Source organism: Prinia subflava, chromosome 19, assembly GCF_021018805.1.
Source record: "Prinia subflava isolate CZ2003 ecotype Zambia chromosome 19, Cam_Psub_1.2, whole genome shotgun sequence".
Lineage (NCBI taxonomy): Eukaryota > Metazoa > Chordata > Aves > Passeriformes > Cisticolidae > Prinia > Prinia subflava.
The window spans coordinates 3844667-3857184 of NC_086265.1; the positions used below are offsets into that span (position 1 = coordinate 3844667).

At 49.7% G+C, this 12518-nt stretch overlaps 1 protein-coding gene across 3 annotated transcripts in view; it reads right to left on the reverse strand.

Moving 5' to 3' along the window:
• Positions 1-12518, reverse strand: part of CORO1C (coronin 1C) — a 47765-nt gene that overhangs the window by 8259 nt on the left and 26988 nt on the right. For all 3 annotated transcript variants that reach the window (XM_063416371.1, XM_063416373.1, XM_063416372.1), the window contains exon 3: positions 4482-4604. In XM_063416371.1, the coding sequence (XP_063272441.1) occupies positions 4482-4604 (123 nt within the window). The remainder of the gene's footprint in view (positions 1-4481; positions 4605-12518) is intronic.

A 12518-nucleotide genomic window follows, 5' to 3' on the forward strand; every position in this document is an offset into this window, starting at 1 on the left:
GCAAACTTCCTCAGGGAAGGGCCACCAGGAGGAGGAACAGCCCCCCAAGGATGCCAGAGCACTGGAATTCCAGCAGGAGGGAGGTGGCTTTTGCAGCTGGCAGTGACCAGGGAGGGGACAGACAAACCCATCACCCCAAAGCCCCAGGGCAGGATCAGCCCCACCAAAACCATTCCTGCAATTCAGCGCTGGACAATCGTCCTGGAATTGAATTTGACCTACATAGAGTGCATTAAAAAAATGCCACGGAATTCCAGGGAGAGCCCCTCGGGGAGCAGTTGGAGTTGCTGTAGGTAGGTGGCAGCATTAGAGCACGTTTCCTTTGCTTCCCATTGTTTGCTTTTCCTGGAGTTGGGAGAATGGGGCTTGCCAGAGCCTGCCCACGATGCCCAACAAGCTGTGGGATGTGAGGGATTTAGGAAGTGAGGCACACTGAGATGGACACGTGGATTTCTGTGCTAATCCCAGTTTTCCCCTTCTCAAAGGAATGACTGGCAATGGAAAAAAAACCCAGCAGAGATTCTCAGCAGGTACCAGCTCACCTCTAAATAACCCAAAATTGATGTCATTTTTCATGGACACAGTTCCAGTGCCATTCTTCCCAGTACCCTCAGCATCCCAGGAGGAATGCCCACAATGGGAACACTTCCCCAGGAGAGGATTCCTCTGCAAGGGGTGAAAATGGGCACAGCCCTGAGGCTGTCAGAGCTCCAGGAGCCTTTGGACAAGGCTCTCAGGCCCAGGGTGGGATTGCTGAGATGTCTGTGCAGAGCCTGGATCAAACCAAGTTCACAGGGAAATTACAGAACTTTGGATGCAGAACTTCCCCTGCCAAGGGGGACGGCTCAGTTCTGTTCTGCACCATCTCAGCCAGGAAGGATCCTGAGATCCCTCTGAGCAAGTGCAAAGGAGCCAGAAAGCTCCAGAACCAAATTTAAACATGAGACAGCAAGTGCAGGAGGTGGGAAAGGAAAGAAAGGCAAAATCCCAGTGAAAAGGTTTTTTTTTAAAAGCCCCTGGAGGACAGATGGAATTTTCTGTCAGGTAAAGCCCTGGTAGCTGGGAGCAGCTGCAGAGCAGCGTAATCCTGGGCAGATTTCAGACTCCTGACCCAATAATCCTGCCTGCTATTCCCAAAAATAATAAAGAAACGAGTGTGAAAGGTCAGGGCATGGTCCCAACTGGCCCAGCCCCTCGTTCCTGCACAGGGTGGAGCTCTGGCCTCAGCCTGGGATCAAATCAGGTTCACAGGGAAATCAGAGAATTTTGGATGCAGGACTTACCCTGCCCAGAGGGAGGACTCAGGATGACTCCAAGGAAACCTGAGAATGCTGCAGGATTGCCTGGGCTTTAGGAAGTGTCTGTCAGCTCTCCCTCCCGTGCGTGTCTGGGTGTTTTTTGGGGGGTTTGGTGTTAGCAAGGCCGTTTGTTTGTGCAGGAGGAAGCAGAGCTGTGGCACAGCTGAGGGAGAGGTTTGGGGCTGCAGGAAGGGCAGCAGGGGAAGGTTTTGCACAAACAGAGAAAGAAAACAAAGCAAATTTTCTTTCATCCCCTTTAAAGAGAAGCAAAAACTGCTTCCTCTGGCTCTGAAATTTGAAAAGAAGTTTAAATCCATGTCTATAAAAAACATTACTTCCTACATCACATGTATCAATTTTTATCACTTCAAGTAAGGAAGAAACTGAATTTGAGGCCTGGATTTATCCATGGCCCTGCTCCCATATCCCTCCAAGAGCAGAAAGAGGCTCTTGGTGCATCATTTTTGCAGGGTCAGAGCTTCTCCTCATCCTCCCTGTCCTGGCTGGTGGCTCAGATCACTGCAAGGGCTCTCTTTGATTTTTAAAGGCATTTGCTCCATCCCATGAGCTCTGCTCTGGCCTTTCCACACGAATTCCTTAAAATCCATCTTCTGACGAAGGGAATTTTCCATATCTGAGGAAGGGCCTCGATACCATCTACAGATCTTTATCCACTAAAACATTTTCCAGCTGAACAAAAAGCCTGCAGTACATCAGAGCCATTTAGCACAACATCAAGCAGGAATATTTAAGTAATTCCTCATTTGCTGGCACAAGGAAACAATTCCTCCAAGGGAAGAGGCCACAGAAGGCATTTGCAAGGGCTCTAAAGGAAGCCTTTGGAGAGGGATGTCAGGTCCTCTCCTCTCTCCCAGTCCCCTCTCCAATGCTATGTCTGGTATTTCCAACACCCAACCTGTTCAAGGTTTATGTGCAGGTGTTGTAAAAATCTGGGAATTTCTTCAGAGGAAAAGGTTTCTGGCTTTGGATAGGGCCAAGTGAAGCTTGTGCCACACGGGGGCTGGAGAGTTATGGCAGCAGGGAATCAGCCCTCTCCACCTGGAGACAGGGGTTTGCACCTCAAATACACGTTCTCTCCCTCAATACCATCCCAAATTCATGTTCTTTCCCCGAATACCATCCCAAATCCACATTCTCTCCCCCAACACTGTCCCAAATCCACATTGTCTCCCTCACACCATCCCAAATCCACGCTCTCTCCCTCAATACACGTCTGGCTGACATAGCTGAGATTTCTTGAGGCAGAGGGTGAGATCCTAAATCCCCAAGTGCCAGGGCACAGATGGTCTTTAAGAACAAGGTCTTTTCTCCAGCAGCTGGAATTGCCACAGAATCCTCCACGTCACTTTTCCTTGTCTCCCCCCGGCAGAGCTCAGAGCCCATGAACGTGTCCTGGAAAGCTCCCTGGGTTTATTCCACTCAGGTTTCCCAGGAAGCAGGACCCAAGCCCTTTGTCAAGGAAAACAGGAGATTGAACTATCCATGCCAGGCCAGAAAAGCAATTAAAATTGGGAAAGCTCATTAGCTCATTCCCAAAAGTCCAAGCCAGGGGTGTTCTCTACACAGCAGAGCCGTTCCCAACTGTCCTCAGTGACTTGGGATCCATCATTTCCCATTCCAAACCTCCAGCTAACACACCCCCAGCATTTTCCAAACCCTGGGGGTGCAGCAAGGACTCACCTATCTCCCCTTCCACTCCAGACAGGCCACACCAAACACTTTGCACAAGAGTACAAACCCCAGGCAGCTCCACCCTGAGGCCTTCCCACACGGGTGCTGCTCCAGGGATGGACAGGAAGCTCATCCCCACCTTGGGAAGTGTGGAGAACCCCCAGAGTCCAGCAGGAGGTGAAGATTCCTGCAGTTTGTGTCCACACCAGGATGGTGTGAGGGAGAGAGCGTGGATTTGGGATGGTGTGAGGGAGCTTCTCCACTTGGACAACTCATGAACTCACTGAACTCTGTCAGTTTTTCTCCACAATTCAGTCCCTCTGGAGGCTCCCAACATATTTCTCATTGCACTTGGATTACAGACTGATTTTGCCTCCAAGGAGGCAGCTCTGGGCCCTCACTGATGCTCACATTTCAGAAACATTCCCAACGTGCAGCTTTTCTATATCCTGGTTGGAGAAACATTCCTGCATCCTTCCAAAGCTCAGTTCCAGCCCAGTAGTGAGCGTTGCAAACACAGAAGTTGTTGTTTTGTTTAATATTAAATATAGCCCGTTTTGTTAACATGCTTCAGCTTCCAAGACTGAGAGATCAGAGGCAAGAGCTGTCCCAAGAAAAACCTCTTGGGATGAATCCCCTCCCAAACATTTTAACGATGAACAGGAGCAAAGGAATTTATCTGACATGATCTATAATAAGATTTCAATATAACATTCAGCCTACAGCATTTCTAAATATGGCCAAAGATCCCTGGAGTTATTTGGCATTATTTCATCTTCCAAGGATTTTCTTTCACTTATTCTGCTGTGTTGGCATGCACGGGATTCCACATCCGTCACAGAGCAAGCCTGGCTGGGCTATCACTGACTTAAAACAGGTCTCAATCCAAGGCTGGCAGGTGCAGAATTTGGGATTATTTTTATTTATTTATTTAAAAAATAAATTTCACACTTGCTCAAAACTTGGATGTACAGGGAAAATTTCAAGCGACTCCCTTAAATCAAGGGTTGAAGGAATCCTGGAACCTGCTGGGCTTGGAATTCCAATCCCTTCCTCTTCCCAACACACATTTGTACATCCATTGAGATATTTGAGGTAAGGAACCACCTGTCTTCTCAAAGCTTGACAAATCAGAACACCTCACCATGGACTGGCACTCTCACTCCTCTTCCCAAATATCAAACAAATGCCCAGAGGAATGAAATTGGAAGAAATTCTTTGCTGTGAGAGTGGTGAGGCTCTGGCACAGGTTGGCCATCCCTGGAAGTGTCTAAGGTCAGATTGGATGGGGCTTGGAGCAACGTGGTCTATGGAAAGTGTCCTTGCCCATGGCAGGAATGGGATGAGCTCTAAATCCCTTTCAACCCAAACCCTTCCATGACAACTCTGCCCTCACCTCGGAACAGGAGGTTCCTGGAGACACCTCCAGGAATTCCAGTGTCCTCTGGAGTTCCAGCAGGGAGCAAAGCCCACCCCTCAGGGAACACTCACCATGACAGTGCAGTCCTCGGAGCCGCTGGCGATGACCTGGTCATTGTGGGGACACCAGTCGATGTCCAGCACCGGCCCCGTGTGGCCGCACACTGTGGGGTAGGACTTGTCAATCCTGCCTGTCTGGAGGGAAGAAGAAGAGAGAGAGCTGTGATATCCCAAAGCAAGGTGCTTCCCAACCCTCTGTTCGGTCTTTTATATCCACGATTCCGTGAGATTTGAGCTCATGGATGAGCAGAGGAGACAGACCAGCAGCTCTTTTCCAGCATCAATGAATTGGAAATTCCCCACGGAGCAAAGAAAGGGTTCAGAGATCCTGCACAGCAGGGTTGTGATCCCACATCTCAGCACCTGCTGCCACACCATCCCTTTTTCCATCCCAGCTTTCTGGGAAGAGCGAAACTCTGGTTTCATCTGTGCTTCCCAACAGAGCTGAAGACAACCAAACTAAAAATATCATTGGAGGGGGTTGCTGGTCACTGAATTTACCAGGTCTCCCTGGTTTCTTAAAACAGAAGGATTTTGCTTGGATGGGAATATTTCAGGATGCAGTTGTGCAGAGGAAAATATTGTTTTGAGGAATAAATGTTGCCAACATGGACTGTGACAGCCACACCTGCTCCACACCTATCTCTCCATGGCCAGAGGACCGAGGCCACCAATGCCAAGCTCCCTACAGGGATAACATTTCCAAAAAACAGAGCTAATGAGCCACTAAAACCTGAACTGGGAAAAATCCAGTGATGCCAACCAAGCTGATGCCCCAACCAATTCTGTCCCTACGTTTTGCTGAGGAGCCCTGAGGATCCTGAAGCATCTGATTACCCCCAACAGCTGATTCCACAAAGAAAAAGGAAAATCACTCTCATCATCCTTCTCTCTCTGGGCCAAGCCTTGCACACCAGAGAAGCAATGTTTGTAACAGTGAAGATGCACAGCAGTAGCAGCAGGATGAGGAGGAGACTCCTCCACTTCCACAGCCACACCCCTGCTCCTGCTCCATGGGGTTTTGTTTCCAGGGAATGACCTTTTCATGATGAGTGATGGCACAAGAGACACGGCAGGGAGAGGTCTGGGATGGGGTCATCTTCTTTTGTGTTTAAACACGCAGAAGAAATGGTTGGAATTTCACTTGTGCCATTGGATGGTGACATTCCCCAACCTTGGAGGTGACATTCCTTAATCCATGCCTCCCACCCTGCTCCACGTGGGAGGCTGCTCCTATTCAAGGCTGATAACCAGAATAATGCTGGACATTTTGAGGATGACTGACCTGGAGCCTTCCACAAACAGCAAAACAAGATACTGATCCCAAAAGATCCCACTAGCTCCTAAATGGCCAAATTTAGACTTCAAAAGGAAAAAAAAGTCTCAGTGATTCAGCTGCTTTCAGAATTATTAAAAGGGGAAGAGTTGTGGATGAAAAGCCATAAACCTGCCATTCAAAAATTAAAGCCAGTGTAATCCCTCTTGGATGCCATGATGTGAAATAGGATTTAAAAAATTAATACATCCAACTGCCATGTAGGATTCATCCATTTTAATTTACCCAATTAAAAGGAGAACCATGCAGAGCACACGAACTGCAGAAAGCACATGACAGGCCACAGACAAATACAGACCTGAACCAAAAAGGAAAAATAGGAATAATAATGCGAAATGGACTGCCTGTTCTGGCTCCCTGGCAGGAATCAGTGGGATCCTTCAGGAGGAGCCTCTGGTAACTATTTCTAGGCAGCACGAGCACTTGTCAGTTCAGTTTTGGGCTATACAGTTATTTATTACTGCGAGGAGGCTGAAAAAAATTTAATTTGAGCAAATTAAAGCCCAAACTTCACCTTTCAGTTTTGATTACGATGAACCTGCACAGCCTGAGCAGGAGCAGCCAAGAGCCTGTGACAGCAGTGACACACAGGAGCTGCTCCCCACCACCTGCAGCAGAGCTCAGCTCTCAAACCAGGATCCTGCACTTCCATACGGAGCAGAGCTTCCAGAATCATGGGATGAGTTGGGTTGGAAGGATCTTAAAGATCATCCAGTGCCACCTCCTGCCATGGGCAGGGACACTTTGCACCATCCCAGGTTGTTCCAAGCCACGTCCAACCTGGCCTTGGACACTGCCAGGGATCCAGGGGCAGCCACAGCTTCTCTGGGCACGCTGTGCCAGGGCCTCACCACATTCATAGTCAGGAATTTCTTCCCAGGATCTCATCTAAATCTACCCTCTTTAGTCTTAAAGCCACTCCCTCATGTCCTGTATCTCCATCCCTTGTCCAAAGTCCCTCTCCAGCTCTCCTGGAGCCTCTTTAGGCACTGGAAGGGCCCTAAAGTCTCCCTGGAGCCTTCTCTTCTCCAGGTGAACACCCCCAGCTCCCCCAGCCTGGCTCCAGAGCAGAGGGGCTCTAGCCCTCGGAGCATCTTCGTGGCCTCCTCTGGACCTGCTCCAACAGCTCCAGGTCCTTCCTGTGCTGGAATTCCAGAGCTGGAGGCAGCTCTGCAGGTGGGGTCTCACCTGAGCAGGGCAGAGGGGCAGAATTCCCTGAGCATCACCTACAAACATCCCCCTGTCCCTGCACCTGGAGAGTGACACCAGAGCCATTTCCAACAGGGAACAGACAGGCAGGATGGGAAAGGAGATGTTATTTAGCAGCAGTGTGGGACAGGCAGCAACCTCAAGCTTGTTTATCCACAAAGGATTGTCAAAACAAGGAAAAGAGGACAAAGCAGAGCAGGAGATGTCCCACACAGCAGCTCCTTGGGATCTGGCAGAGGAGGAAAATCCCAGGGACATCAACATCTTCACTTGAGCATGAGAGGAGAGACTCCACTGCTCACCAGGCTCCAGGAATAATCCCAGAATCATTCAGGTTGGAAAGACCCCCAAGATCATCCAACCTCTGAGAGTCCCCCCCTTGTCACCCAGCCCAGAGCCCTGAGTGCCACATCCCGCCCTTCCTGAGCCACCTCCAGGGATGTACAAAAATGAGCATCAAACATCAAAACGAGACTAAATAAGGATATAAATGTGCTGCTGGAGGCCTCAGTGAGGCAAGCACGAGCCCCAGCCCTTTGAGAGAAGCTCCTGCTTTGTGGTCAGAGGCACCAAACGGGCTCAGCAGAGCACAGCAGAGCAGAGGAAACCGCGGTGTCTTCCTGAGCGCGTCCCGAGAGCTCGGCGGCGCTTCCGAAGATGCCACATCCGCCCCTTGTCACCAACACCTTCAGCAGAGACCCTCCCAAGGCACAGTGGGGACAGCACGGGACAGCCACCCACAGCACCAGCCCAGGGCTGACCCCTCAGGGGGAGGAATGGGCAGCTTTGAACTCAGGGCTCTGATTTTACCACCTCTCAGCATCGCTTTTGCAAATCCCATCCACCACATTCCTCCTTCTGGCAGATTCCACCCCTTGGAGCAGGGAACCCCAATTCCTCCATGGCATTGCACTGTGCTCAGAAAAGCTTGAAAAATCAGTGTTTCGAAGGACTTGCCAAAAGGGAAAGCCCAGCAAAGCTGCAGTGGGGTTATAAAAACCCACCAGGCTGCAAAATCACCAAATCCCACGGTTTTCAACACGATTTCTTTCCAATGCCACCAGAACACCACGAGGTTTTGGCAACGTGGTTGGCAGCTGGGTGTGTTTCCATGCTGCTCTAATACTTCCAGGTTTGGGGATTTATTTATTTATTTGTAAAATGTAATCTTATAATTAGGAGAGGATTTAAAATAAATCTCAAGTGCTGATACACAGCTTAAAATTAACTTCAAGAAATTAAATCCTTCTCATAATCCGCAGGGGCTGTGGTTTGACACATTCCTGATAACTTTTGAAATCTGGAGTTGTATTTTATAAAATGTTGGGCAAAAAGGTGAATTTGAGGATTTTTAATAAAGTCGGTGATGACTGAACACACACTCAATATTCAGGTGTTTCAGCAAGGGGTGAATTTGCCTTATTAAATTATATTTAATTATTAAAATTAATTTTTGATGTATTTCATGTATTCCAGATCAGAAAAAAAAAAGTTAAATCATCAGAAATATTAAACCCTGATCAGAACAAAGTCACAGATGAGAAGAAAAAATATTAATAAATCCAAAAGGGATGGATAAGCAACACAAGAAAATTGTTCCTAAAAGTGGGAGTTTTATGAATTAATTTGAGTGTCTTGTGATCGTTTCTCTGCCAGAAAAGGGCATTTGGTGGCAGGAAACAGCTCATGGATTATGGTAAAAATATCAGGGAGAACAGCTGCTTCCCCAGCCCATGGCTGTGCTCCTTGAAATCTCCATTTAAATTAGGGAAGTGGCATCGAGTTGCACAAGCCAAAGCAGCTCCCCCCTCACTCTGCACAAGTTTGAGGAAGGAAATCAGGTCACAACTGCAAAGTTTGAAACCCCAACCGACTGCATCTTTTCTCTGCTAGAGAAAATACTCTTCTTCTCTTTAAATTGTGGATTTTCCTTAAAAAAAACCCCTCCTAAGTTTTATCCAGGGAAGTTGAACTTCTGAGCACCGACCCTCCACCTCTGGCTGCAGCAGCTGGGCCTGGAGAAGGCACCAGGGAGGAAACTGGGCTGAAATGGAAGCTCCTGCCCAAAGCCAACAGCCAAATCCAGGCACCCAGAACTAATCTGGGAGATCAGAAAGTGTTATTCCCAAAAAGTGTTATTCCCAAAAGATCAACTGGAAAGTCAGGAAGTAAGAGACTGCTGTGCTCTCCAAGAATCCCTCAGCAGCGCTCCCGTTCTCTCTTTGTCACCCTGGCAGCTGCAGGCCTGTGACATTGGATATTGGGAAAATTTCTTCACTGGAAGGGTGGCCAAGCATGGAGAGACTCCCCAGGGAAGTGGGGGAGTCACCACCCCTGGGAGTGTTAAAACACGAGCAGCTGGGGCATTTTGTGATGTGGTTTAGTGAAAACTGGGGCACTTGGTCAAAGGTTGGACTTGATGAGCTTGGAGGTCTTTTCCAACCTTAAGGATCCCATGATTCTGTGATTCCATCCCAGGCTGCCACAAAATGGACACATGCTGGCTTTAAAAAGAAATAAAAATCCCATCACAGTCCTCACAGCCAACCCAACCTGCAAAATCCCATCACTCAGAGCTGGGGGTGCAGCACAGCCCCAGCATTTCCATGGATATCTGTCCCAGAAATGGCATCACAATTAAAAAGGGACAGAGTCATTGTTTTTTTCCTTCTCTAAAATATGATTTCCAGAGCAGTTCATCCCCCTGCTCCTTCCCAACTGCAGGAAAGCCAGTGGGTATCCCAGAAGCTGAGGGCTCTGGATAAAGAAGATAAAACCCTGCTGCTGTTCAGAGGATGAGCGTCCACCCAAAGAGAGCAGAGCTGCTGGACAAGGAGACAGGGACCCACAGGGATCCACAGGGACCCACAGGGATCCACAGGGACCCACAGGGACTCACAGGGGCCCACAGGGATCCACCAGGATCCACAGGGACCCACAGGGGCCCACAGGGTCCCACAGGGATCCACCGGGATCCACAGGGACCCACAGGGACTCACAGGGACTCACAGGGACTCACAGGGACCCACGGAGATCCACAGGGATCCACAGGGATCCACAGGGACCCACAGGGACCCACAGGGATCCACGGAGATCCACAGGGACCCACAGGGATCATCCCCAGGGCTCCACCAAGTACAACTTCCATTTTCCTTATTGGACAAAGCCTTTAAATTGCAGAGATACTTGTACAAACCTCTGACTGTAAGATGGGATGGATTTTGCTGCTTTTTTCCTCTGGAGGAATGAGATCCATTAGCCCCTCTGCTGCCCTCCCTCTCCTGCCACATTAGAACCTGATGATCCATTGGAATCAAGCTGACAGTGATAAATATAAACTTCCTTTTATAAAGAAAAATCCAAGGTGAAATAAAATGACAAAATCCATCACACTCCCCCCTAAAATGTCTGGAAAGGCTCAATAAACCCATCAGAGCCAAAACCTCCTGATTTTATTTCACACACAGTTCAGAAAAGCATGATTTTCTTTCTCCCAAATCCTTCCTGGTGGAATAGGAATTGGGAAGAGCTGCTTAACAACTCTCATATGCCATGGATGAACACCAAGGCCTGTCACTTGCAGAACAACATATTCCTTGGAGAAGATCATTCCCGAGGTGTGCACGCCCCCACCCACATGCTAATTGCCTCTCAGGGCACCATCTGATTCCAGATCCTGCAGGAATGCTGCTGGTGTGAAGGGGGTGCAGGAAAGGATCAGGAAAATGGAAAATCTAATAAAAGCTATATCCAAAGCGGACTGAATAAACCTCTGCTGAAGGCCTTACGTAACACAGCTCGCGGCTGAACGGATCTTTCTGCATGAACTCAAACAAAAAGGAACATTTGCAGCAGGTTTTTCTGTGCAGATAAAAACTGCAGAGTTTTTGAGGAGGGGAAAAAAAGAAATTTTTCTCCAGTTCTGCTGGAGCACAGATCCAGCACTAGAACCTTCCCCTGAATCCAGCTGTTTCCAAGTCATCCTGCCCAGCATATCAGGAGACCCAGAGAATTTTTATCTGGTACCCTCCCTGTGTACCCAGAGCTTTCCCTGGGATAAGCCTCTAGGAAAACCAACTCTACATCCACAGCCCAGAACAAGCAGGGAAGTCTCCAGCTCCTTCCCTGGTGAACAGTTAATGCTGATTACCCCAGCTCTTATCACCTACACAGCCCTGACCGAGAGGAATTACAGCTTTTCCAAACTATGTGGCTCATTCCAACAGAGGCCAACCCTCCAGACCCAAGCAACCTGTGGGAATTAGACTGTCTGATGCTCAGCGGCTCCTGCCGGAGCATGGGAATGGCGAGCTCCTGGCAAAGCCCCTGCACATGTGCGTGCAAGAAAACAGGAAGTTCAGACAAAGCGTTTCCACAGCCAGCAAAGCCGGCTCGGCTGCTCCTCCGAGAGCGGCGGGGACGGCAAAAGGCGATGCAGCCCCTGCATCTCCCACTTGGCGGGGGTGGGGAGGGTCGGAGAGACCCTCAGCAGCACGTGGGGGGCTGTGGACGCGGCGGGCGCACAGGGTTAACCCGCGCACGCACGGGTTAATGAATTCCCGCGCTCACGGGTTAATTCCCGCGCTCACGGGTTAATTCCCGCGCGTACGGGTTAATTCCCGCGCACTTGCCGCGCCGCGCCCCCGCCCCCGCCAATCAGCGCGGCGGCCGCGAGCGCTGCCATGACCATATAAGGTAAAAAGCCGCGGCCGCCGCAGTGCCGCTGCGGAGAGCGCGGGTGCGCGCGCGCGGAGGGGCGGGGCTTGCCGGGGAGGGGCGGGGCTTGTCCCTCCCTCCGGTGCCCGCCCAGCCCCCCCACAGCACATGGGTGCGGGGTGCGGGGTCCCGGGGGGCTCATCCCGCCCCAAAAACACCCCCGGACCCCCCGCCCAGCGCCTGGAGGCACCAGGCGGCAGCGACAAAGCCCGGCCGTAACAAAACCCTGTAACAGTGCTGAGAATTGGCAAGAAAAAGCGCATTAAAAGGAGTAAAATCTTCCCCTTTTCTGTGCTCAGCCTGCACCAAGGGTCAGGCGCATCCCAGGTAATTCCCAGTGAGCCGCAAAGCGCTGGGTTTGAGCAGCCACGATGTCGTTATGGGGTATTTTTCTCCTGCAGAAATGCAGCAAGTGTATTTTTATGGCTCAGTTTTAAAATCAGCCCAAACCCATGGCTGAAAGATTGAAAATTGCCTTTTTTTTCTTTTTTTTTTTCTTTTTTTTTTTTTTCTTTCCCTCTTTGAATAGAACAACAAGGATTTTGCTGCAGGGACCTTAATAAGTATCTGTGCTAAACACGCTCAAAGAGAAATCCAAATGTTATTTAGGGTGTTGAAGGAACTGAAGGAACAATTTCATCAGCCCAGGCTGTAAAAATAAATGCGGAACACAGGAACTGGTTAGAGCAGAGCCAGCAAAGCGCTGCATTGCAAAAGAACGTGTCAGGCTGGGGGTGAGGGCCACAGCTCCTCCAGCTTCCCGTGGAACCTCCTCAGATGGGGATATT